General features: G+C 52.2%; 3 protein-coding genes across 19 annotated transcripts in view; 1 reads left to right on the plus strand and 2 right to left on the minus strand.

Annotated features, from left to right (window-relative positions):
• Positions 1–8,053, plus strand: part of NGEF (neuronal guanine nucleotide exchange factor) — a 42,813-nt gene extending 34,760 nt beyond the window's left edge. For both annotated transcript variants that reach the window (XM_086754731.1, XM_086754732.1), the window contains exons 11-15: positions 164–327; positions 1,357–1,512; positions 4,108–4,187; positions 4,626–4,730; positions 5,312–8,053. In XM_086754731.1, the coding sequence (XP_086610857.1) occupies positions 164–327; positions 1,357–1,512; positions 4,108–4,187; positions 4,626–4,730; positions 5,312–5,484 (678 nt within the window). In that variant the 3' untranslated portion in view covers positions 5,485–8,053. The remainder of the gene's footprint in view (positions 1–163; positions 328–1,356; positions 1,513–4,107; positions 4,188–4,625; positions 4,731–5,311) is intronic.
• A 465-nt stretch (positions 8,054–8,518) lies between these two features.
• On the minus strand, positions 8,519–20,497 carry SNORC (secondary ossification center associated regulator of chondrocyte maturation). Of its 5 annotated transcripts, none has more exons than XM_010125588.2 (4): positions 20,363–20,497; positions 17,912–18,025; positions 9,389–9,574; positions 8,519–8,660 (listed from the first exon to the last, which is right to left on the minus strand). In XM_010125588.2, the coding sequence occupies exons 2-4, from the start codon at positions 17,982–17,984 to the stop codon at positions 8,551–8,553; spliced, it is 369 nt and encodes a 122-aa protein (XP_010123890.1). In that variant the 5' UTR covers positions 17,985–18,025; positions 20,363–20,497; the 3' UTR covers positions 8,519–8,550. The 5 variants fall into 5 exon arrangements, with proteins under 5 accessions (XP_010123890.1, XP_086610795.1, XP_086610797.1 ...); XM_086754669.1 differs by lacking the exons at positions 17,912–18,025; positions 20,363–20,497 and adding exons at positions 11,514–11,610; positions 12,074–17,366 and having other exon boundaries at positions 9,389–9,571; XM_086754671.1 differs by lacking the exon at positions 17,912–18,025 and having other exon boundaries at positions 20,363–20,485.
• A 374-nt stretch (positions 20,498–20,871) lies between these two features.
• Positions 20,872–23,898, minus strand: part of GIGYF2 (GRB10 interacting GYF protein 2) — a 75,986-nt gene continuing 72,959 nt past the window's right edge. For all 12 annotated transcript variants that reach the window (XM_086754666.1, XM_086754665.1, XM_086754659.1 and 9 more), the window contains one exon: positions 20,872–22,286. In XM_086754666.1, coding sequence (XP_086610792.1) covers positions 22,219–22,286 — 68 coding nt within the window. In that variant the 3' untranslated portion in view covers positions 20,872–22,218. The remainder of the gene's footprint in view (positions 22,287–23,898) is intronic.

Genomic DNA, 23,898 nt, shown 5'->3' on the forward strand with positions numbered 1-23,898 from the left:
CTGTCTCTCTGCAGCTCTGCTCCATCCTCTGTAGCGCAAGTTGTGGGGATGGGAGCCCACCACCCTTCCTTTTGCATCTCCTGTTGCTTTCAGTATCTTGTCCGCATAAGCCCATGGGTTTTTGCTGTCCTCCTGATCTTTGCCGACTTTTCCTCGCTTCTAGTCTGTGCCCATCATCTCTCACTCCCGCTGGCTGCTGAAGCAGGGGGAACTGCAGCAAATGAATGGTCCGAAGACATCACGAACGCTTCGCACCAAGAAACTCTTCAGAGAAATCTACTTGTTCCTTTTCAATGATCTGCTGGTAATTTGCCGGCAAATTCCTGGGTGAGTACAAAATCACATAGTACATGGGGCACTTTGTTAACCCTGTTTGTCCTGGGGTTTATCCTGTGATGCTGTGCCCTTGTCCTGACCCCAGGCACAGGGCATCCTGGCCTGACCTGTACAGCCCCTCCAGCAGTCACCTTGCCTTTGAGCACAGCTGACTCTTCTTGGGTGGCACAGCTCTCTCCAGCTGAAAATGTGTGGCAAACAGGGCAGGTCTCCCACCGGGGTAAGCGAGAACACATCCACCAGTTTCTGCAGAGTGGCAGTGAGTTACATCAACTGGTGGGCTGACCCCAGAGACCTGTCTTCCTGTCAAGAAGTGATTTTTTGACTCATTGCTGACTGAAGAACAGCTCAGATTTAGTCAAACTTCTAAAAAAGCAGGCTAGAAAATTTGAGCAGCAAGGAGGGGGTATAACTTTAGACCTGAGGGTAGCAGTTATATTTGACATGGTGTAACCTGCCTGAGGAAGAGGAGAGTGTTGTCATGCTTAGGACTAGGTCTTGCGCAACTAGACACTAGTGAAATACAGTGGCACAAACAGACGGGTCCAAGAGAACAGCGCGCTCTTTGTAGCGTTAACTAGACTCACCGGTAGAGAGCATCTCGCTAGTCCAACATTTCTCATAAACATGTCGCCACAGTGTCTGTGCACTTGGAAATATTTTGCTTCTGCGGCAGCTTGTATCCAGAAAACAGAGAGGCGTTTTACAAACGGCCATGAATTAAGCCTCACAGTCCCCTCTGAGGGAGCACCGTCTGTTTTGTACATTGGGAGCTGAGACAGAGCGAGCAACTTGTTCTAGGCCATGCGGGATGCCTAAGGCAGAGCAAGGAGAGGGTCTCTTGCTTTGCGGTGGGTTTTCACAGACACTTGCTTATCCCTTCCCACATCAGGGCATCTTTTATCCTCCTGTCATGCAGAGGTTCCTGGTCTGTGTCCCCAGTACAGTTCTGGGTGGTTGAAGCCAAAATCTCATGGGATAACGGCAGTTTTTCCTAATCTCCTTTTTAACGTCTCCCAGGGACAAGTACCAAGTGTTTGATTCAGCTCCCCGGGGCCTTCTTCGGGTAGAGGAGTTGGAAGACCAGGGGCAGAGTTTGGCCAACGTCTTCATCTTGAGGCTGCTGGAGAATGCAGATGACCGGGAGGCCAGCTACATGCTGAAGGCGTCATCCCAGTGAGTACAACGCAGTCCCCCCACCAGCACTCAGCGCTGCTGCCTCCCTACACCCAGGCAAGGGCGGCACCCTGCCTGCACGGGGGATGAGCTCCCCAGCCTTGCCACCGTCAGGCAGGCGGACATCCCACTGCTGCAGCTGGGCTGGCCCTACAAACCTCCGCCCAGCATCGCTCTCCTGAGGCCACCTTCAGTCTCTCCTACTGAAAGGCACCAGTGAACTCGGCAGGATTCTCTCCTGTGCGGTGTATTTGCAGCATCTGGGGTGGAGGATGGGCAGGCAGTTTGCATTCTGGGACAGAGACATCAGAAAATCAGCCTTGGCACAGGAGCCCAACTGGTTTACTGCCTGCAGCCTGTTCAGAAAGTAAGAGCAAGTAGGATGTGCGCTGTGCACGCTCCAGGAGCTGAGCTGGCTCACTCGCAAAGATCAAGGCTGTGCCTGACCAGCCCTGTGAAGCAAAGTGGTTCCTGCTTGTAGGTAAAGATGGGAGAGGAGGCCTCTTCCTCAGCGCCTTCCACAGCCGATCCTGATCTTGTACAGCCGTTCTGCTGAGGGCCTCCTTGTCTCCCTGGATACAGGTTTTTTTGGCTTACTGATTTTTCACTTCAGGCTCCAACAAGCTCAGACTGGGCAAACGATTCCGCTGCGCTAACACAGACCTGATTGTTCTGGAGCTCAGGGCACGGCTTTCTCAGTGACCCAAGCCTTAGCAGGCCCACGTTTTCTAGGTCCAACATCTGTGCCGTTATAGGTGAACACGTACCACCAGTTAAACAGCTACTGGAGAGGATCTGCACCCCCAGCTTGATGTTACTTTGCAGTCAGTAGGGCAGCATTTGCAGACATCAGCCCCAGCTGGAACCAAGTGCTGCCGCAGCCCCAGGGGCTGCACCCTGACCCCCCAGTGCGACGCAGCACCAGCATCAGGAAGACGAGCTCGCAGCACAGCAAGGAACTGCAGCTTCTTCTCAGCCATGTGACTGCAACTTTGCTGTACTGAAAATAGAGATGTCAGTCATGTTATGCAGGGCAAACGCATATTTGACGTCTGTGAGACTGAGCTGTGCGGAGAACAATAAACCAGGCCAGGGTTTGCCCTCGGCTCAGGGGAGGCAGTTGCAGTTCTGTGCTTCTGCATCCTGTCCCGTCTCCTAGATGGCCACAGTGAGTGTGTGATCCAGCACAAGGCTCTCCAACAGGTCTTGTGTGCTGAGGTGTAATGTAGCAACTGCTGAAAGCTGCTGTTCCAGAGCTGCAGAGATGATCGGGGCAGTACTGGGCAAAAACTAGAAAACTGAAGAACTAGAAGAGATAAGTGGGTGCCAAACAGACAGGTTCATCTGTTCCACAGCTGTTGCAGCATTTCCCAGCTCTGAACCTGTACAGCAGTGATCCCCTGCTTGGTGGCTGCTTGCAGCAGTGCCCTGGGTGGGCTCTGCCAGGAGCTGGCAGTACATTTGGACACAGCTGATCGCAGGGGCAGGACTGGCATGCAGGTCGACCCCTTGCCGGCTGAGAGGATCTGGGAGCAGGGTCCAAAGAGCCTGCAGGAGCTGTGTGCCAGCCTGTAGATAGAGACAGAGGCACAGTAAGACCCTTGGTTTGATGTCTGTGTGCCAAGCCCTCAGTGCACGGGGCCCTCATCCTGCAGGTCTTCACAGCGTGAGGGACTGCACTCAACCTGTGGCTGCAGGTGTTTTCGCTGGTCCTTGACATTGGGCTTCAGCCCTGAAGCACGAGGTATTCTCAGTCCTGCAGATCAGCCTGCCAGCACTCGTCCTTCACATCTCCCTTTTAGGCCTCTCTCCTCCCAGAAGACACTCCGGTGGCTTTAGATGTGTGTCAAGTTCAGGCTTTAAAACTGAGAAAGTAGAAAGTTCTGGCTCCCTCAGGGCTGGGAGCACAGCTGCTCCTCCAGGCAGGAGCTGGAGCTCATGGAGGTGAACCGCCCCCTTTCCAAGTGGGGCTGAGGGAACTCTGGAGGGAGCGCCGGGCTTCTGCAGCGCCTGTGAGATCTTCACCCTCCTGCTGCAGGCCCAGGTTTTGCGTAACAGCGTGCTGGATCTGGGGACGTATTCACACGGGCCTCTTGTCTCATCCGCTGCCAAGCAAGCGGTACCCTTGGTATGCCACAGCGTTCGTTTGCAAGTGAATTAATCAGCTCTGCCCTTTAAATGTTCCCACACAGCAGCTGCGGGAATAAATGGTTCCTCTGACGGCTTTTCTCCAGGAAAAATGGCTTCTATTGACCCAGCCCAGTCAGGAGCTGCCTTTGCTGGTTAGAGCTCCGAGGGTGCCAGGATCCCACCCTGCTGCTGGCTCTCGGAAGCTGTGCTGCTCCCCAAAGGGGGATCCTGCTGCTTGTGGGGACAGCCAGCCCGAGGGCCCCGCAGCAAGCCCGGCTGGTGCGGCAGGGCCCGGGGCACTGTGGCACGTGTGACCTCGGCATCACCAGGGAGTCTGGGACCCTGGGACGGCAGGCAGGAAAGGGCCATTAGAGGAGGAATTAGGAGCCCAGGGCTGGCTGGGGAGGAAAACTGGGATCCCTACAACTGTCTCATGCTCACAGCCTCTTTGTGTCCCCTGTCCAGGAGTGAAATGAAACGCTGGATGATTTCACTGGCCCCGAACCGGAGAACCAAGTTCGTTTCATTTACATCCAGACTTGTTGGTAAGAGACAGGGCATGGGAGCCAGGAGCTCTTCACCCCTACCCCAGGACGCCACCACCTGCCCTGATCACAGTCCAGCCCCTGGCCTGGGGCCTCTGCCAAGCCCTCTGCCTGGGCTCCCCTTGTGTTTCCACCATCAATACCCATTTTCTCTGGGCCTGGCCCTCACCTTGCTCCCCCTCCCACCTGGGCTGGGCTGCACCAGCACTCTCCCTCCCACCCAAGCTGCTCATGGGGTGGCACTGTGGCGGTGACACACACCCTGCTTGCTTCCCCCCTAGAGATGCTCCCCAGGTCCCTATGGCCGGGGCACCCCTTGGCCTCTGCGGGGGGTTTCTTACCCATCAGAGCTCGCAATGTTACACTCACCTGAGCCGTGCTGTCCTGCAGCGGGCTCCATCCCAGTCCATCCCTCACTGTCACCCTGTTCCCCGGCAGACTGCCCTCAGATCCAGTGCGTCCATCCATACGTGGCCCAGCAGCCGGATGAGCTGTCCTTAGAACTGGCCGATGTCCTCAACATCCTGGACAAGACAGATGACGGTATGGGGGATGGGATGGGGCTGGGCCAGGAGTCCCTGTGGAAGGGTGGGCAGCCCTCTGGGCAGGTGGCTGTCGAGCAGGCAGGAGGGCTCCTCCAGCCAGGGAGAGACCCTGGTGTTGGCATCGCAGCTGAGAGAGCTGCTGTCTCCTAACACTTGGAAAATCCAGCTGCCCTGAGCTGTGGCAATGCTGGCACAGCCACCCCAGGTGTGACCTAGAGCTGTTCTTACCTGGGTGATGCTTTGCAGCCTGGTCTCTGGGGCACATGTGTGGCTGGTGAACTCCGTCACCTTGGCTCTCTGCTGTGGATCACTCCGGTGGCATCGGGGGCAGTGGAGGGCACTCAGAGGCAGCACTGCCTGCTTTCTGCTGGCATCCCTTGAGCCAGTTGTCCCAACAGTGCTGCTCAGGCAAGTGGGCCTCCTTGGCTGGATTTACAAACTGGATCTGCTCCAGCACTGGCCTCTGAGCAGCTTCCAGGAGGCACTGCCAGCTCCGTAGGCTCGCTCCAGCACAACTGTCCCAGTGCAGAAGCAAGGGCCAGTCCATCCCCATTTACACCTGTCTCTGTCTCTGCTCAGGCTGGATATTTGGGGAGCGTCTTCACGACCAGGAGAGGGGCTGGTTCCCCAGTTCTATGGGGGAGGAGATACTAAACCCCAAAATCCGAGCTCAGAACTTGAAGGAGTGTTTCCGGGTGCACAAGTCAGATGACAGTCAGCGGAGGAAACTGGGCAGCAGAAACCGCCAGTGACTGCTGGTGTCCCTGAGCACCTGGAATGCCTCTGGGAGAGGGGCAGAGGACAGAGGCTGCCAGCTGGGAGGATGTGGCCGTGGTGCCGTGGGCCATGGTGCAGGACCTGTTGTGCCAGACCAGGCACATGCACCCCTGAACAAACAGACTGCAGTTCCTGAGCTCCCCGACACGCTTCCCGCAGCACTGATCCTTCCCTGGAGATCAGCGCTTCGAACTGGCTAAAATAACCCCTTTCCAGGTGTTCTGTAAAGCCCCAATAGCACGAGCCAAACGAACACAGCCCAAAGGCCACTGGTGCTGGCCAGCTGACCCCTGCTCCCTGCACACGTGCTAGCTGGGGCTGGCTCAGGCCGCTTGGGAAAGGCACATGGCCGCAAACTTAACTAGGCAGTTGGCGTCGCCCGGTCTGAGCACGTACAGCTCATCGCTGCATTTTGAGTTTGGGGCCCTCGTAAAGCTGATTTAATTTCTACCCCTGTAAGATGCAGAGGAGCTGTCTCACCACCTCTTACACAGCCCGTTGGCACCAGCCTGGGACCAGCCCCATTAACTCCATCTCCCCAGTCCAGCTGTGAAACCGCTGGGCCCGTTCCCATGGGCAGACCCTTGATCCGCTTCCAGTCAAAGGCTCTGAAATGCTCCGTGCCCAGCCCCACTCCAGTGGCAGCCTGACCTCACCAGCCCTGACCCACGTCTGTGCCCACCTGATGGCCTCAAAGCGCGTCTGGGACCTGCCCCATGGCTCACCCCCTCTTCCACAGCTTCTGCATCCCTCCACAGAGCCACAGCAGAAGCCTGGCACCGTGGCCTTTCCTGGTTGATCTGGCACTCACAGTCTCTGCTATGCAGCACTGCCGAGGCGCAGAGCAGGGGTGGCTGTGGTAGCGCTTCCCCGCACACCACCGCCTAACCATGGGAGCACCAGCGGACACGGGCTGCCACGCAGCAGGCAGGTGACGTTACCCCAGGAGCCGCTGTCCCGCAATCACTGCCTGCATGCTTGTAACCCGCTCCACCCAGCTGTATGCACAGCTCCCTGTACAGGCTCACCTCTGTGTATATATGCAAATCCTCCGTCGCCAGCGGAAATGGATCGCTGCACCTTCCAGCTGCGGCACTGAGCATCGCATGAAGCCCAGGGCGCAGCACTGAGACCGGCCAGGGAGCAGCCCCACGGCAGCCACCCATGATCAGCAGCCTCGCTCTGAACAGTCCCATGCATGGCCACAGCCGAGGGCTTCTTCACCACAGGCTGCTCCCGAGCTGCAGCCAGCATCCATCAGGAAAATCAATTATTTGGCACCTGTCCATAGCACTGCAAAGGAGTCTTCCAGGCGCTGTGGCCCGCGCTGCTGCACGCTCCAGCGGTGCCACGGTTGTGCTTGAAAAGGGGATGGAGAGCAGCTGCTTGCCGATGGAGCCACGCACCAGCCACGCACACGGCGGAGGAGCACAGCAGCGCTGGGCAGCACGGGGAGGACACGGGACGCAGGGGAGCTGGGGGAGGGGGGCTGTGGGGCGCTGCGCTGGAGCTGGTCTTTGGGTCGCGTGGGGCCCAGGTGACGCGCAGGGTGTGCGGCACGAGGCCGGACCCAGCTGAGGGAGGGCTGGGGCTGCAGCCAGCCCCCAGGAGCAAACTGGTGGGAGCCACAGCAGCAAAGGGAGAACAGAGGGGCTGGCCCATGCTCAGTGCCACCACGTCAGCTTGTGACAACGGCCAGGAGGGCTGTGCCTGCCCCCGCTGCCTGTGGCGCCCCAGGAAGAGGGGCCCTGGGCAGCTCGCACCAGCCAGAGGCTCCCGGCCACCTGCCGGTGCCCAGCCCAGAGCTGGGACCAGGGAGGGACCACAGCCTCTGGTCTGGTGTGTCAGGGTCATTTAACGGGGACACCTCAAGTCAGGCCACCCCAACAGCACACCACAGTCAGCTTTGAGTACAACCAAGCCTCCAGCTCAGGGTCCGTGCCTTGCAGCAGCCACAAATTCTCTGATGCAAAACCCAGAGGAGCTCTCACTCTAGGAAATCCTTAAAATTACCTGAGAAATCGCCACACCCCAGATCCTCCAGCTTCGCAGCCCAGCAGCCGGCCCAGCTCCAGCTCCACAGCCCCACACACCCACCTGGGATGTTCTCAGCACAGAAATGCTCCCTTACCCATCAGAATGGGCTGCTTCACTGCTGGAAGGGCTGACCCAGGTCCTCCAGTGCCAGGATGCTGGTTCCTACATTTCTCTGGGCCATGCACTGTCCCATGACCCACCACCAAACCCTGGGACTCGCTCTGGCCCCTCTTGCTCTGTTGTGACTTTTTTGGATCCAGAGTCTAGGCACAGGCTGTGCTGTTTTCAGGCAGCAAGCAGCATCCAGTGTTACTTCCTCAGACCCAGCCCTGCACGCCTCCGTTTCAGTGGTCTCAGTGTTGTACAGGGCCAGGCCTGGGGCCCACAAGCACGGGCTGGAGCCCTCCCAGCCCCGACCGGGCTGCCTCAGTGAACTGAGGGGACCTTCTCGTTGTCTCGTTTTTCCTGTGTGATGAAATATAGCCGAGCGAGCCAGCGCCAAAGCCACACGTGTGTGTTTCCTTCCTCCCCAGTCCCCTCCAGTGCCACTGGTGGGGAGCAGCTGGCCTAAACGCAGGGGGTGGAAGTGGGGCTGAACATGAACATGGGGTAGGGTGATACCGGGAAAACATGGGGGTGGTTTGCACCAAAGGAACAAGCCTTCCCAAGGAGAGCTGCGCGAGGTGATACCCAGCACCATTACCCCACCCAGGCTAGGCCAAGAGAGTTGCTGCCAGCTCGGAGCCACTCACCGCCGCAGGTCCCTCCTGCCTGCAGGGGTGATGCTGCGTGCAGTGGTCGACCCTGCCAGGTCTGCAGGTACCCAGGGGGTCCGCACGCTGGGGGCAAAGGGCGCTCGGGTACAGCTTTGCTGCTCAGCGCAGAGGTTGGAGCGCCCTTTGCTGCGTGCGCAGCAGCATTTCCCTGCCTGGGCATGCGGGGAGCAGGAGCAGTTGAGGGCAGGAGACAGGCTGGTGGTGTTACAGAAAAACCTTTTATTTGGTTCAGGAGGCAGAGAACTTTCTCAGCGTGATGACGACCAAGGCCACAAGCACAGATGTACCCAGGAGGGAGGCGATGACAATGGCACCGATAGCTCCGGGCCCCAGCGAGCCTGCAGGGACAGGGAACAAGGCAGTGTGAGGTCAGCACAGCCAGTGGGTCCCAGGTGGGAAGGGCTACGGGAAGCACCCCCACCCCCAGCACATCCCCAGCCATTGGGCCAAATCCTGCCCCAGAACTCCCTGCACTGGCCATGGTGGCCCTGTTCCCACGTCCCCACGCAGCCGAGGTGTGGTCCTGTGCCCCCAGCCCTGGGGCAGGGGGCTGGAGCCACCCACTGCCTCCTTAGCCCGTTCCCGGGACAAGGACAGCTGCCACAAAGCAGGGCTTTGGCGCTCAGCTTTCCGGCACCTGCACCGAGAGCTGCTTTGCTTGTTGCAGAGCTGCATCACAACAGGCATTTGCTGTAGTTTGTGAGCCAGGAAAGGTGCGCGCACTTCCTCTTGAAAGAGATTTAGGCAGCTCTTGCCCTGGAGAGCACTGCCTGTGTTCGGGGCGGTTTTTGCAGGTGCCTGCTGTGAGGGGACAGACCCCAGCCAGAAGGAAAGGCCGCAGCAGCTGTGCTGGGGCTGGTGAGCCCTCCGCAGCAGAGGATTTTCAGCAGGGAAGTTTCCCTGAGCAGGAGATACAGGTGCTCTTCCCTCCTCAGCAGTGTGGCTGGGGACAGGCCACCTCTGGTGGCTCAAACACCTCCTGGGAGGTGACAGGCCCATGAAGAGGACAACCCGAACTGTTGTGGGAGCAACCCGCAAGCAGCCCATCCATTGCACAGCCACGTACCGTCCCCGGCATCCAGCCGGTGCAGGTGGGTGGTGTCCTCGGGCTCCAGCTCCGAGGTGTACGGGGGGAAGACGGTGGCGTCTGACAGCCGGGCTGTGGTCGTGGCAGCGTCGAAGGGGCCGGCTCCGGAGGGCAGCTCAGGTGGCTCGTTCCAGAGGGTGGGCACTGGGCCCTGCGGGTACTCTGCTGGGAGACAAGCATCCACGGTCACAAGCAGCCCTGGCCAGGCTGGTGACAGCAGCAGCTCAGGACAGCAGCAGGTCCCTGGGTTCCAGCCGCCTGCCAAGTGCCTTGGGGAGAATGGAGGGTGACTTGAGGGCTGAGAAATCCCGTGGGGCAGAGCTCTGCTCCGGGAGGGCACCACTTCCCCAGAGAACCGACACCCAGAGCAGCTGAAGGCAATGACGGTGCCCCAGGGTGAAACCACACTGCCAGGGGCTTTTGTGGCAACCTGGCGTACAGACAGCACAGGGGACAAGAGGGAGCTCCCCACAGCTGCGCAACCTCTGCTCGTGCACAAACAGGCCCTGTGTGAGCGCCCATGGCCAGTTCGCTTGTGGATGCCTGTGGGACTGGGCTGGGAGGGGCTGTCACATTCCTGCAACAGGCAGAGGCCACCGGGTCACCTGGGCTGGCCAAATTCACAGCATCTTGGAGCCTGTCCTGCGCAGCGCAGGATACCAGAGGCGCTGGCATTGCGCAGGACACAGCTCCCCCAGATTGGAGCCCCAGCGCATCCACTTCCCTCTGCCCCACCTCCGTGCCACGCCAGGGGATGAAAGCCGGGCTGGGCTCTGTTTGATGTTACCCTTCACCTCCTGTTATTTCTTCCCCCTGTGGGGTCAGGGACCAAACCAGAGAGCCCTCCCTGTCTGTGTGTGGCTGAGCTGAGCGCTCCCTGTCAATGCCCAGCTTGTTCAGGTGGGCCCCGGCGGGAACAGGAGACATTCCTCAGCTCCCTGCCGAAACCGCTGGGAATGTTGCACTGGGATGGGGAAAAAAAGGCAGGAGGAGAAAAAACGAACAGCATCCAGCACCAGGGCCCATCTGAATTGACACGATAGATATCAGGGCTGGGAAAGAGGCGTCAGAACAAGCAGCCTGGGCTCCCTGGGGCAAGGCACAGAGGTATCCACAGGCACCCCGACTCTGGCACAGTGTCTCTCTGTGTACCAGGGGCACTTGGAGACTGGTCCCAGGCTCTCCCTGGCCCAGCTAGAGAGGTGGCAGCTGCACACCTTGGCAGCGCCAGCCCCAGCTTTAAGTACCTGGAGCCCTCCTCGCCTCCCGTGGGCAGCCGGCACTTCGTGGGAGGAGAAAGCTGAAGAATCATCAGTAATGGGCTCCACCACACTTTGTTGTCCCCCATAGGAGCCCTGGATCAAAACGAACAGGATGGCCAACACCAAAACACTCACCTTTGCTGCCTGTACAAACCTACTGCTAGGACTTAATGCAGGGCTCGCATCACAGAGTAGCTCCCACCGTCCCCGGAGCTGTTCAAGGCCTCCTGCAGACTCGGAACACAACGGCGTTCCAGACTGGTTTTGGAAAGTCCTCTATACATAAAAGCTGTAGGGTTTTCAGCAAGACACCTGCCAGATTTACCTATGGCCCAACGAGCAGTGACAGAGGTGGCATCTTGGGTCCCCAGTACGAGCACACGAGAGGTTTGTGCTCCATGAGGGCTCCCCAGAAACACCCCAGCCCTTTGCAGGGCCCTTCCCAACCTGTCCTGCAAAACCAACCAGCAGAGCCAGAGACTCGCGTCCCATCCAGAGGTTCTTACAGAAAATGCCACTTCCAGTGGTCCTCTCTTCTACAAATCCTGTGGTTTAGCTACCAGAGGACAGATCAGCAGGAAATACAGAATTTAGTGGGTAAATGTAGTTAAAACAACAGCAAAAGGAACCGAGCAGAGCTGGGGCTATTTAGTTAGCAATGGTGGCATTAGGAAGCTGTTGGTTTAGGCACAGACCAAACATACGTAACAGTTTTGAAGCCTCCGTTCCAGGCTGTTTTGGCAAGTGGAGAAACTCCACACAGAAGAGCTACGCTCCAGCCATGACCTTCCTGACTCTGTCAACACCACCAGAGCCAGCACCAACACCGCAGCCATTCCCACCTGGCAAGAGAGCACCACACTGGGAGGACGTCATTGGTGCGTTTCCCAATAATGTTTTTCTCTCCAAAGCCAAGAGAGCTGGGTGTACCCCTTGCATCTGACCCAGGAGAAAGGCATTAGCTCAGATGATCTATAACAGATGCAGGCACCGTCCAGAGGCTGTACGACCTCGACAGGGTCTTCCCAACTCCCCATTCTCTAAGGGACGAGGAGGGAGTGCTACCCCTTCCAACCGTACTGCAAAGGCTCTTTTTCTAACCAGACCCACAGGTCCCAGAAAGTCTCTCCTGTCCCCGGTGCATCCAATTTCTGAAAAATTTACTGCAGCTCTCTTTAAGTAGGGCACAGAGCTTATTTTTGATAACCAAGTAAAGAGGAAATGGTCTAATTTGTTGATGATGTCAGTGATTTTTAAGACCTGGATACAGTCCTGGATGGCTTCTGGATATGTATTTTGTTAATTCCCCTCATCTGATTAAAACATGCCTTCAGTTCTCCCTCACAGAAAGAGCAGAGTATGCTAAACATGAGTTTTCTGTCCCGAGTTCTTGCGGTTTTACCTTAACGGCTCTTCAACCAAGGGAAACACAACTCCTTTCAGTCGGCTCTGGTGCCTCACTAACGGGAGCTGTCAGCTCAGAAGCAGCAGTCGTGCACACGCATAAAGCGAAATACCTGTGTCTTAACATCACCAAGAGCCAGGGCTTTACTGCTGGGTCTCCTCCTTGGTTCCTGCACCTCGATGCTGCTGGAGCAGATGCCAAGAGAGCCCTGCAGCAGGCACACGGGGTGGAGGAACACAGAGGCAAACCAAGCATCATCCCCAGAGAAAGCTGCCAGCGGGCAGGTCTCTCCAGAGCAAACTGGGAGAGCGCCTGTTTGTAGCCAGCACTTTTCTTTCCAAGACCTACCTCTGATTTTCCCTCCTAAACCAACAGCTCATGTCCTCACACGCCTCCATTCCCACCCATCTGAGAAGCAGCCCAGCTATCCCCACACACCCAGTTTTCTTCAACAAGCAGAGAAGTCACGCCTGCTCCCCTCCACAGGGCTCTGACAGTCCCAGCAAGCGTTGGTCCTGCTGGCTGAGCGCAGCAGACCTCTAACGAAGCCCCATCAAATGCCATACTCCCATATCAGTCCCCTGGTAAAAGCAAGAAAGGTGAGGGGAAAGGACAGAGCTTGTGTCAGGTGCCAAAAACAAACACACGCAACATTAAGGGGTGCCCCTATCCAAGTGAGACACAAGGGCCTCTTCCAGTCGCCTGCTGGGTACACTCCAGCCGGATGGGCTGTAAGTACAGGCATGGGACTCGACTCAGCAGGGTCGGTTCTCTGCTCTGCTGCTGACGTTTTATGTGGCCATGAGTCCCTCTCCCTCCTGGGCTCAGTTTCTCACTGCACAGAGTCCAGGGCTTTAAATACGATCTACAAGAGAAGCAGCACCAGAGCAGCCAGGTCTGCCAACCTGCACAGTTACTGTCATCCTGACTGCAACAGGAGTGTGGTCTGTGCATCTGAACAAATGCCTCAGAGCGACAGCTCCAGGCCTGGCAGCAGCTCTCCACAGGGAAAGGGCAAGTTACACGGGACCTCCATGGCCTTGGCATTTTTCACTTGTGCAAAAAAAACACAAACACATTGCAATCGAGGGCTGGAAACCAAATATCAAAGGCAAGGTAGCACAAGGTTTTCCTGTTCACCTAAGAACTTTGTAGAAATAAAGAACTACCAAGAAACATACTCAAAACACATCATCCATCACAAGACCAGATGGTCCTGTCTCTAGGAAAACCCATCTGGTGCACTCATTTGGTTTGTTTCCCCCAGAGCAACTCAGCAGGGGCAGCAGATGGGCACACGGAGGGGCCACCAGGCTGCTGACACACATGGGTACCCCCACCACTGCCAAGGCTTCGTGCTCTGAAGGGAGAGAAACCTTCACCCCACGGCACAAACAAGCTCTCCCCCAGCATTAGCCCTGTCTCAGCACTGGAGCACGGACTGAGCTCCACCGACTACCGGTGCACTTGGTAAAAACACAGTCTGAGAGCACTTAAGAGAAAGCCATGGAATAATCTTAGTTATTGGTGTTTTATTGGGCAAAGATGGAACCTGGGGAAAAAAAAAGGACTAAAAGTATTTCAGTGTTTTGCAACAGGCCAGGTGGAGGATGGCACCTCTTCCTTCCCATAAGCTGACACTACAAATTGCCTCATTTCGGGGAAACACCTATGCTGCTCTGCATATTCTGCCTCTCTCCAGCACGGGTCAGTTACAACTGAGGTCAGGAAAAGGGAAGACACCAGAATTACTACACTATAAAGAAACAGATTGTGAGGTTTCTGAATGATGCAGGAACCCAACAGGGCTTCGTGCGAGCGAGAACGGATGACACCAAAGGCAACTTGACAAAACCACGATTTCCATGCTGAGAAGGAGGTGGGGTGAGCTGCCAGCACAGTGACATGACAGCTGGTACCCCAGATACTTGGTGGCTGAAAGACAAGACTGGAAAAGGTCTCCGCAAGCAACAGCTCTTGAGGAAGATGATCAAATTGGAATGATCCTTCAAGACATCCCAACCAACCAGAACCTCCCCACAGGCAGACTGCAAGACCTCAAGGTAAGCGGATGCGGCCATCTGACATCTTCATCCCTGCAGATCACTCACCAGTAACCAGTAAGCTTCCTCGTATAAGCTGGTTTCAGCACCTCATCATCCCCACAGCCTGTCAATAGGAGATGACAATGAGACTTTCCTCCTCCATTGGATGACAAGTTTATGCTCACAGTGACAGAAATGCGTGCCCTAACAGGACATCGATGCTCAGTGGTGCTGGGAAAGAGGCAAGGGCACCTGCTGTAAGCTGAGCACTGCACACAGCTTCTTCAGTCACAACAGTTTACAGGTGAACTTAATGGCATCCACCTCCACTGCTCACATCCTTTTCAGAACCTGGGGGCTTTTATTCCTAATTACAGATTTTTGTGTCTTCAATATTACATCCATTACTTGGAGGAGGGGAAGGTTATGGTCACCTGCTGCTTTCTGGAGCGCGCTCTCCATGTCCAACCCAGTTACTGGGAGCTGGCACTAGTGTCAGTAATTTATCAGGAGCGCTGGTGGTGAGCAAGTTTGAGCGATGGTCTACAAAGACTTGCTGTAAATCTGGATGGACCTGTTGGAACAACTGCATCTTTTTAACAAATTTGCCTGACAAAACCTATTTACTACTTCTCACATTCTAGCACTTGAACTTTAAAAACTTCCTAATCAGCTTTTATTCTCCTGTTGTTGAAAATGAAGACGCACAAGTTGCTACAGAAAGATGTCTTTGGACAAGGTCTTCTCCTGTACATTCTTCTTTAACATAACACAACTTGTCTCCTGCTCTGCTGCTTTCTTCCCCTAGACGCGTTCTGATGTGCTATGGCAATATAACAAATTTCCACATTAGCTCAAAACAAAAATTCACGAGCCTACATCAGAGTTTAGCTACAAAATACATAAATGAAGCCAAGGAAGCCAAGGCCTTGCAAAGGCTTTTTATAACTTCCGCTTCTCTTGGAGCTCTGAATCCATTAACGGAATTGAAACTGGTTTTGCTGAGAGGAAAAACAAATTCAACTTTTCACAATCCTCTTGTGCTCTGGGCCTAAGCGCCACTTGGGTTTGGAGAAAGAAGTGGTGAGGATTTGGGTGTGCAGAAAGTCCTTGAACTGCCTCTGTTTCCTGTTGCACCTAGATGACGTGGAGAAAGAGAGTTAAAGACTCGGTTATTTCCCGATCTTTGACAAATGGGATATTGGAAAGAGCTCAGTAACTCAGGAGAAATTCACACTTTCTCCAGTCACAAAGCCCTGACCACACCATCCAGGAAACCAGACTGGCTGGGCAAGAAGCCAGATCAAGGTACACGACCTACCAGCACCCTAAAAGTGCTCTGACTGCTACACCCAGATGGGAACCTCAGCTGCCAGCGAGATCCTTCATGTCTTGCTGAACTCCTGAGCACTCACCCAAGGGTTCTGGTACTAGGTAGCTCTGAGTCACCGCTGGGATAAAATGATATCCAACGAGGAAGTAGAACGTTGTTCTGGACCTTGGGTCTGCGTGGCCAGCATCAGCTGCAGCCCTTTCCAAGGCCGACTCCATTTCTGCTCACCGTGGAGGGCTTTGCTACGGAAAGTATGAGGTGCTGACATGGGAGGGCAGGGGCTGGGTGAACTCTGAGGCCAGCAACAGGCTGTCCAGCCCCAGGTAGCCACAGCAGGCACAGGGCCAGTGCAGGGATGAAAAGAGGCCTTCATAGGGAGCACAAAGGGCAGCCTGTGATGCGCGAGCGCCGGGAGCTTGAGTGTGGAGCAGCACAGAATGTTGCAGTTCTGATGAACATTCAGTAAACTTGTTTACAGAAAGGCAGGGCTGCATGTGTATGCGTGGAGACCAGAGGGCTGTCTGTGTGCCCTTCCCTTCTTTGTCTGCACAAGGCAGGAAATTTCCTTTTCTAATGAAGTGAAAAGCAGAAAAAATTCCACTGTGCACTAAAAGCACCTGTACTGGGGGGAGGTACCTCTCCAACTCCTAATGCAGCAGAAAATTATTCTGCTTCTGGGATGACTTACTATACAGGCTGCTTTCCTCACGTCTGGCTTTGAAGTAGCTGAGAAGAACAAACTTCAGAGGGCCTCAAGCCTCTAAAATGTGACTGAGAAAAAGCATGGGTTCTCTCCTATGCGCACCCCAGGATCAGAATGCTGCATTCAGCAGTACAAAGCTCTTCAAGAACAACTGGCCTCACTGCGCAGGTGTCACTCGCCCAGTGAAGGACTCAAGCGAACTCTGGGTATTTCACAGGAGCAAAGTGACACGGGGAGGCAGTGACAGTTCGGTACAAACCACAGCTGCGACACCGAGCACAAGTACGCAGGAAAGCTGGCAAGGCAGGAGATGGAGCAAATATACACCAAATATTGGAAGCTTTTAGACAGCGTAAAAGAAATCCTAGCTCGGAGAGGAAGCAGATGAAATTTTCACTGGAAGGGAATCAATTTCTGCAGAGTAAAATACTGTTAACAGTTAAGAAAAAAAATAATCTTACCTGTTTTTTTGGGAAGACCACTGGCACTGCTTCTAGGTGCATTAGCAAGCTACAAACTGAAGCTATGCTTAAGCAATTAACATTCCACTATAGAAAAATCAAAGCTCAGAGTTTGAGAAGGAAAACATCCACTTCATTTTTTAGTTACTTTAAAGGTTTCCCAGCAAGAAGGTGTCCTATGAGGGGAGGATCTGTGGGGGAAATACCAGCTACAGGGATTCCGTTCTTGCACCCGCAGACTTTCCAGCCAGGCACAGCAGTAACTTTCCCTACCTGTATGAAACTCTTTTAAAAATAAATAATTTAATCTGCTAGGTGGCTGGCTAGGGTCTCCCTGCTAGGCAAGATGCTCAGAACAAACTGGCAGAGAACTACAATCCAGCATTGCTCCAGGTCTTGGAAGGCAGGACAAGAATTTAGGAAAACAAGCGCTGTGCTCTTCCTTGGCTTCAGCGATCCCTTCAGCCTTGCCTGCAGTTAAAACAGGCTTTGAGGGAAGGCAGTTCCCACTCATACACACAGAGCCCATCCGTGGGGTCGGTTTGGAAGCCATTTTCCCTCCTTTGTAAAACCCAGCTCAGACCAGTAGCCTTTGAAGCCGACTGTACCCTTGGTTCCCCCCAGCTGTGCTAAAGGCAGGAGCAGATAAAGCTGAAATTATGAACCATCTCCTTAAAACAGAGCGCCTCACAGAACAGATGTGTCACGCTAACCATTCCCATCACCTCGCTGCACCTGAGCAAGAGCCACGTACCTTCCCCGCGCTGCCGCCTGCCTCAGTGCACCCAGCTCTAGGCAAACTCAGTTTAGATGCACGCTCCAGCCTTTGACTGAGACAGGTTCACACTATTTACAGCAGCTGTGAAGTGCTCTGCTGTAGCAGAAAGAGAAGGAATCAGAAACTGGCACACACGCTCTAGCCAGAGGAAAGTGATTCATGACTGCAACTTCTTCCTGCCACTGAAAGCTGACAGATAACCTGTCCCATCTACTGACCTGCCTGCTGATCTGCTGCACCTAACGCTCACGTAGGTGCTACTGCTGGTCAGCTTAGGAAAAATTACAAAGGATTTTCTCCACTTTCCTCAACAGAAATATGGTGTCAGGATGAAGAATGCATTCTTACCACCCGCCACCGAATCCAAAGCTAGTTTCCGTTACTCAATTATAATTCAATAAGCACTTATGGATCTTTTTAGGGAGGGAGAAGAGGTACGCAAGGAGAGGAGAGAGAGGCAGGTTAGTAAAAGATCTCCCATGCTTTTGGGTTTAAATACAAACAAAGCTCCTTACCTGCCAGCGCAGCAGAGACTAGGATGCCACACAGTGTCAGCAGGACCAGGCGAAAGACTCTGTGGTAGGGCATGGCTTCCCTCAGGAAAAGCGTCAGCAGGAATTCTTAAAACTCTTCAAAGCACAAAACAACTTGGAAATTTCACTGGTATAATAAAAACTTTGTCCAGTCAGGTAAAAAAAAAAAAATTTCCTTTACAACAGCAAGTGGATAGAAAGAGTGCAAAGCCCAGCAGAGACTCAGTCTCTCTGACTTCTAGAGCACACCTCCTCCTGAAGGCAGCTCCACCCTCTAAAATTTGTGCCTAAAACCCCATAGGCAGCTGAGCCGTTAGGCATCCCTCACCCTGCCAGGCCAGCACACACACGAGCGGTTGTTGGCGAGCCCTTCCCAGAGGACACAGGGATGCTCCTGGAATGCCTTCCCTCCGGCCAGCCATCCCGTGGCACGGGAAATAACACAGGAGCCATTGGGGCAGCTAACCCCAAAACCAAGCAGGCCACTCAAGGGCTTTGCTCTCTCCTTGGCGTGCAGGGTGGCAGTGGCCTTTCCAGGGTGGGCACAGCAAAGAACAAGGGCCTCAATCTTTTGAGGCTAAAATGCTCTGAAACAGAGCCAGAGTGGTTCCATAGCATCCTTGTTTTCTGGGTATAACCCTTACAGAGGTGGACCAGGAGCCATGTGTGGTCTCAGCTGTGAGAACTGCCTATTAAAACCTGGGAACAGTCTTCCAGGAGAGCCTCCTTTGCCAGACACGGCCAGCACCCTCCTCGGATTTGAACTGTGCAGGCACTACCTCCCCCTGCAACCCTCTGTTGCTCTGTCCCTGTCTCCACATGGGCTTGTGAAGAGTTCACAGCAGAGAACACTGAGGTTTGTTTCAGATCACATTTGCAACGACAGAGACTTGGGAAAGGATGGAGTATATAAAAAGGGGAACACTCCAGCTTATTGTCAGAGGACAGAAAAATTTCATTAGGATTTTTTTTAAGTTGATATGAGAATGAAATACTTCACGGTTTCTGTTCAGAAAAAGAACTAATAAGGTACATAAACGTCCCCAATGCCAGTTATGTTCTGTCTTAAATTTCAGATTCAGATTTTTCTGCTAAGGGTTCTCTCTGCTTTTTGGCTTTCTCTGACAGGTAGCCAGATACGGTTCAGGTGTCCTTTCAAGTCATTCTGCTTGCTGCAGTTCTTTGCAAAAGCACCTGGCTGCGAGGGCAAGTAGGAAAAACAAGAGGACTGAGCACTGTCCCTGCAGCAAAATGAGAAGCTAGGAGGTAACGTGGTGAAACATGCTTGAAAGACACTTCAGACATCTCTAGTGTTAAATTCAACATCATCTTTCAAACTTGGATCAAAGCCCCATTAGTTCTCCAGGTTCATGTTCTGTCCCAAAAGGAGGTGGAAGTGCATAAGTATACACCCAGCAGCAGATGCAAAGCTGTAGCTCCTATTTTTCCCATCCTTACTGATCCAAGTGACCTTTGCTGTTGAAACAGGCGGTTTGTCACAGAAGGCGACGGGGCAGCCACCTGAGCATACAATTTGCACGTGTCAGCATCTTTGCTTTGTACTAAATACGGAAGCCAGAATATTAAAATATTCAGAGCAAGATCTTCCTCCCTGGTCTATCATCTACAAGTTATCAGAAGCCAAACAAGGTCCTTCGGGTTCAACAAATTATTACACATTTTCCCTGCCTGCATTTCTGAATTTTCATTCAGCAATTGGTGAATTGTTCCTTTCCTGCTCCCTGAGCTGAGCTGAAAATTAGGAGGCTTTTGCTTATTTGCTACACAGCACAGAGTAGTCCAAAATTAGCTTGTAGAAATTAGACCATGCCATTAAAAAACAGAAAGTACTTAGGAACCAGACACCTTATACACTAAAAAAAAAAAAAGACAAAATCAAAGTCAAATTATCAGCCTAAACATAAACTGTTCTCTCCAAGACATCAGCTAAACATAATGCAAAGCTACTGCAGAAGTTAGTTCTTTACCGACTTCATATTCTCCGTGATCATGTGAATGGTAGAAGGACATTTATCATCAACTTTTACTGGGATTTTCCACATAAAAACAAGCAGCAAGTAGGAAAAAAAAAAAAGAAAATTTTTGTCTAAAAAGGGAAGCCTACAAGGTGTCTGTGTGGACTTTACGCTGAGGGGAAAAATAAAACCTCATTTAGTGAAGGGAATTGGGAATGGGTGGGGTGGTTACCGACCAGGAGAAAAAAAAAAAAAAAAAAGCTCCACGGCCAAGTCTTTGCAGTAGCAGAAAACCAGCCGTGGCTTGATCTGTCCTGCATAAACAACCTGAGCGTGAATGCACGTGTTTCTGGGCAGAAAGGGGGGGCGGGAATTAAAGCTTTCTTGTCAGAATTTTCCAATCTCAACTTACTGGTGTTTATTTGAACTCTAAAATTATCAAGTAGAAAAAACCCACCGGTACTCCTCACCAGGGAAGAAATAAAGCAGCAGTTGTTGTTCCACATCCTATGCATTTGCTTGTTGTTTCTTGATGAAAACCGATGAGAGTCGAGTTTTGGGTCAGTTTTAGCACCAGGAATTATCTCAAAACTCAGCTTTGACAAAAGCAAGCAGAAAGTTTTCTCTCAGATATAATACAACCAGGTTTTATTTAAGTTCTCTCTTTCCCCCCCCCACACTGGCAAAAGTTCAGAGGGAGTTTAAAGTTTTGTAAACATTTTAACTACCCCTCTTCCCCCTTTTATGAATTTACAAAGCAAAGGAGACAGGGAGACCAGATTTGCAACAGTTCCAAGTCTCTCCATGCTATTGGATCCAAAAACTATATACAAGTCTGCAGCAGTCTCTGTATAGTTACTGTACATGTTTGAGGGCAGGGGGAAGAGAGAGGAGGAGGAGGGGAAGGTGACCCCAAAAAAGAAAATGAATAAACCAAACGAAATAAAATCCAAAGCCAAACTGCTCTTGAGTAACTCGAACTGTTTTCTTTAGGCAGTGATGACAGAAAGACAGACACCTTTATACAACTCCACCAAAACTGTAGCGTATCTCCCTTGCCAGGTTATAACCCTCTGGGAACAGGAGATGGGACCAGGGGGTTGAAACTAAGTGCATTTGGCAGTTTTCGCTTTCTTTCTTTTGTGGTGTGTGCAGGTGGGTGGGTGGAGAAGGGGAGGCGGTGTTAATCTTTCGGTGCGAGAGGAAGGTTACGATTCCATAAATACTGCAACATTATGGATTCCAGTAAAGGTGTGTGAAGCAGTTTAAGATGTAGAAGATAAGCAGGGCCATCATTGCACGTAGCTTCGCCCTCCACAGTCTCTCTTCATGATAAAAGGGCATCTCTGCTCATTAACCTAAGCACTGCTTGAAATGACAACTAGCTAGGACTGCTGGGGTACATATCGGAAAGCCAGTGTTCACCCTCACCGAAGACTAAAGATCCACACAGTAAAGACCCGACTGTCTCTTAAACGAGACAAATTTCCAGGAAAAGAGCTCAAAATAAACTGGTCCTAACTCTCCAAAGGTAGCATTTAAGGGACAAATTCAACCTGAAAGAAGAGATGCCACCCCTCTTTTTTCCCCCAGAGCAGAAGTCCCCACTTGTCCGGGAAGGCTGGAGTATGCCGACGGGGAATTCCACCAGCTTCAGCATCACCACCTAATGAAGACAGACTCGAGCTTTCCCTCCAAAAATAATGTGCTGAGAAGGGCTGGCAGGGGGTGTGCAACGTCAAACCAACCCAAGCTAAACTGCGCCCGCCACCGCCCCTCTCCTGCTGTTACCAGTTCTAAAGTTAGCTTATGAATGCAACTCCTGGCTTGGGAGAGCACCTCTTGCCCTGATGGAGCGCGGAAGTCAGTATCTGTGTGGCGTTTTGGTTTTGACCAACATCTGTTAACCACAAACTCTCTCTCTCCATGACTGCACGTGTTGGATGTGGTAAGAGTAACCAGGAGAGGGAAGCAATGGTTTGCAGAATCCCAATTGATTTTTTTCCAGGTATGTCAGCAGAAGAAATCACAGCACAGTGAAAGCTTGCTGCCCAAATCAGCCTTGTTGTGAACGAATCCTATCTCCCACCCTCCCAGGACTCTGAACAAAGTCCACGTGACTCTAGGCTGACGGTAGGAACAATGCCTGTGCAGTCCTGGGCAGAAAGGGTTTGCTGGGGCTAGAGGAAGCAGCCTGAGATGATTCTGTGATTCACTGCGAGGCAAAGAAGAACGCATGGTGGAGGGTACTGTGTCCAAAATGGAGAATCCATGGTTAACAGATGCAGGGAAAGCCAGTTGATTTGCACATGCTCAGTAGTCTTCCAAAGTCTCTATTTCTCCCATATTGAGCCGCTCTGATGAGGCATTCACTGAAAACCCTGTAAACCAAGGAGGAGTTGTGTTTAAAATCTGGATGTAGTATACTGTATTTGATGCAATGCATCTGTTACACGCAGTAGTATGTTTAAGAGAAAGTGAATAATACATATCAAACTAAAACTCAGGGGGAAAATCAGTAAGGCTAGGGATATAATTACCCAATTTGGATTCATTTCCTTAATAAATCACAGATAACCAATTGTACATTTAGGTAAGTATCACTTTGTCTTTAAAAACAGATCACTAGAAGTCTGTTTTCAACTTTCATTTAAAAGATGTCATCTGCAGACCTAGTATGAGGCACAACGGCGATGTGGCTCAGCAACATCTTGGAAGGGAGCACGTTTGAGTCAACTGGTACATGGACGTGCCTGTCAACACTGCCCTTACATGGTCCAAGGTGCAGAAATACACAGAATTACCACTAGATTTCATAGGTACGTGTATATAGACTGTAAGGGATAGAATAGCCCACACGCCCTGAAATGTTGAGCATGATTCTGCACTTGGATTCTGAGTTCACAAAATGTGTATTTCCACGCTTTTTTTTTTTTTTTTACAATCTCCTATTTCAGGGGTACAGATGAAAATGTACAGTTATATAGGGCTACGCAGATGGCTCAAGATGCACCTAAACTTCTACCCAATCTTTTAACTGTAAGTGCCAAGTGCATGACGCACATGAGAAAAGTGTGAGAAAAAGCAGAAGAATTTTCTACAAGGAAAAAATTCAATATAACATATGCAACTTTCCTGCTGAAATCCAGTGTTTATGGTTGCACCAAGGCCATATGGAGCATGAGAAAAAAAATATTTTTCCTATGTAAGGCTACTAAACACAAACCTGACATTTCTTTGTCTTGAGACTGCTATGTACGCTTGCTCTGTGCTACAAAACAAACCGCTTTTCATGGCTATTATCTTTAACAGATAAAAAGTGCTCTGTTCAGTAGGTTTAAGAAAATTGTTCTGGCTCCCTCTCGTGGCAGTATGTTACCTAAAAGGTTTTGGAATTATTTTCTAATAGAGTGTACTGATTTTTAAAAAGCTGCATGTGCTAGTTCTCTTACAGTTGCAACTTCTTAATTGTATTTAGAGATTTCTTCTTCAGGACATGAGCAGGTTTTAACTATTTAACTGAAGACCCAGACCAGACACGCTGGATTAGCATCTAGGGGTGGCATAAGTCAGCATTACACTGAGGAGTTCTGTATGCTTCAATGCAGAATTTAATTGAAAAGTATTGATTTTGTTGAGAACAAGGAGGGAAGATAAAAAACAAAGGCAGGGCTCTGTCAGAGCCTTAAAAAAGCAGTGACTCCTAGGTGTTTAATACCAGGCTGCTTTAAACAAGTTACCAGCTGAGTAGCACCAGCACAACAAATACCGGCTTAGTGTGGTGCCCTAGTTTCCTGTTCATCACACACAGCATAAACGTGGTCGCATTTATTCCACAAGAATATGACAGCAATGCATTACATCCCACAACGCTCACTATTCATGTACTTACATGATGCCCTTTATCTTAAAGGCCACTTTAAAGAAATTTTTCCATCGGTGCTATAGAGGCTGGTTTACTACTGTCCTCACATAAAAATTAATGTAGAGAAA

This window comes from Chlamydotis macqueenii, chromosome 9, assembly GCF_036417535.1.
Source record: "Chlamydotis macqueenii isolate bChlMac1 chromosome 9, bChlMac1.mat, whole genome shotgun sequence".
Classification (NCBI taxonomy): Eukaryota; Metazoa; Chordata; class Aves; order Otidiformes; family Otididae; genus Chlamydotis; species Chlamydotis macqueenii.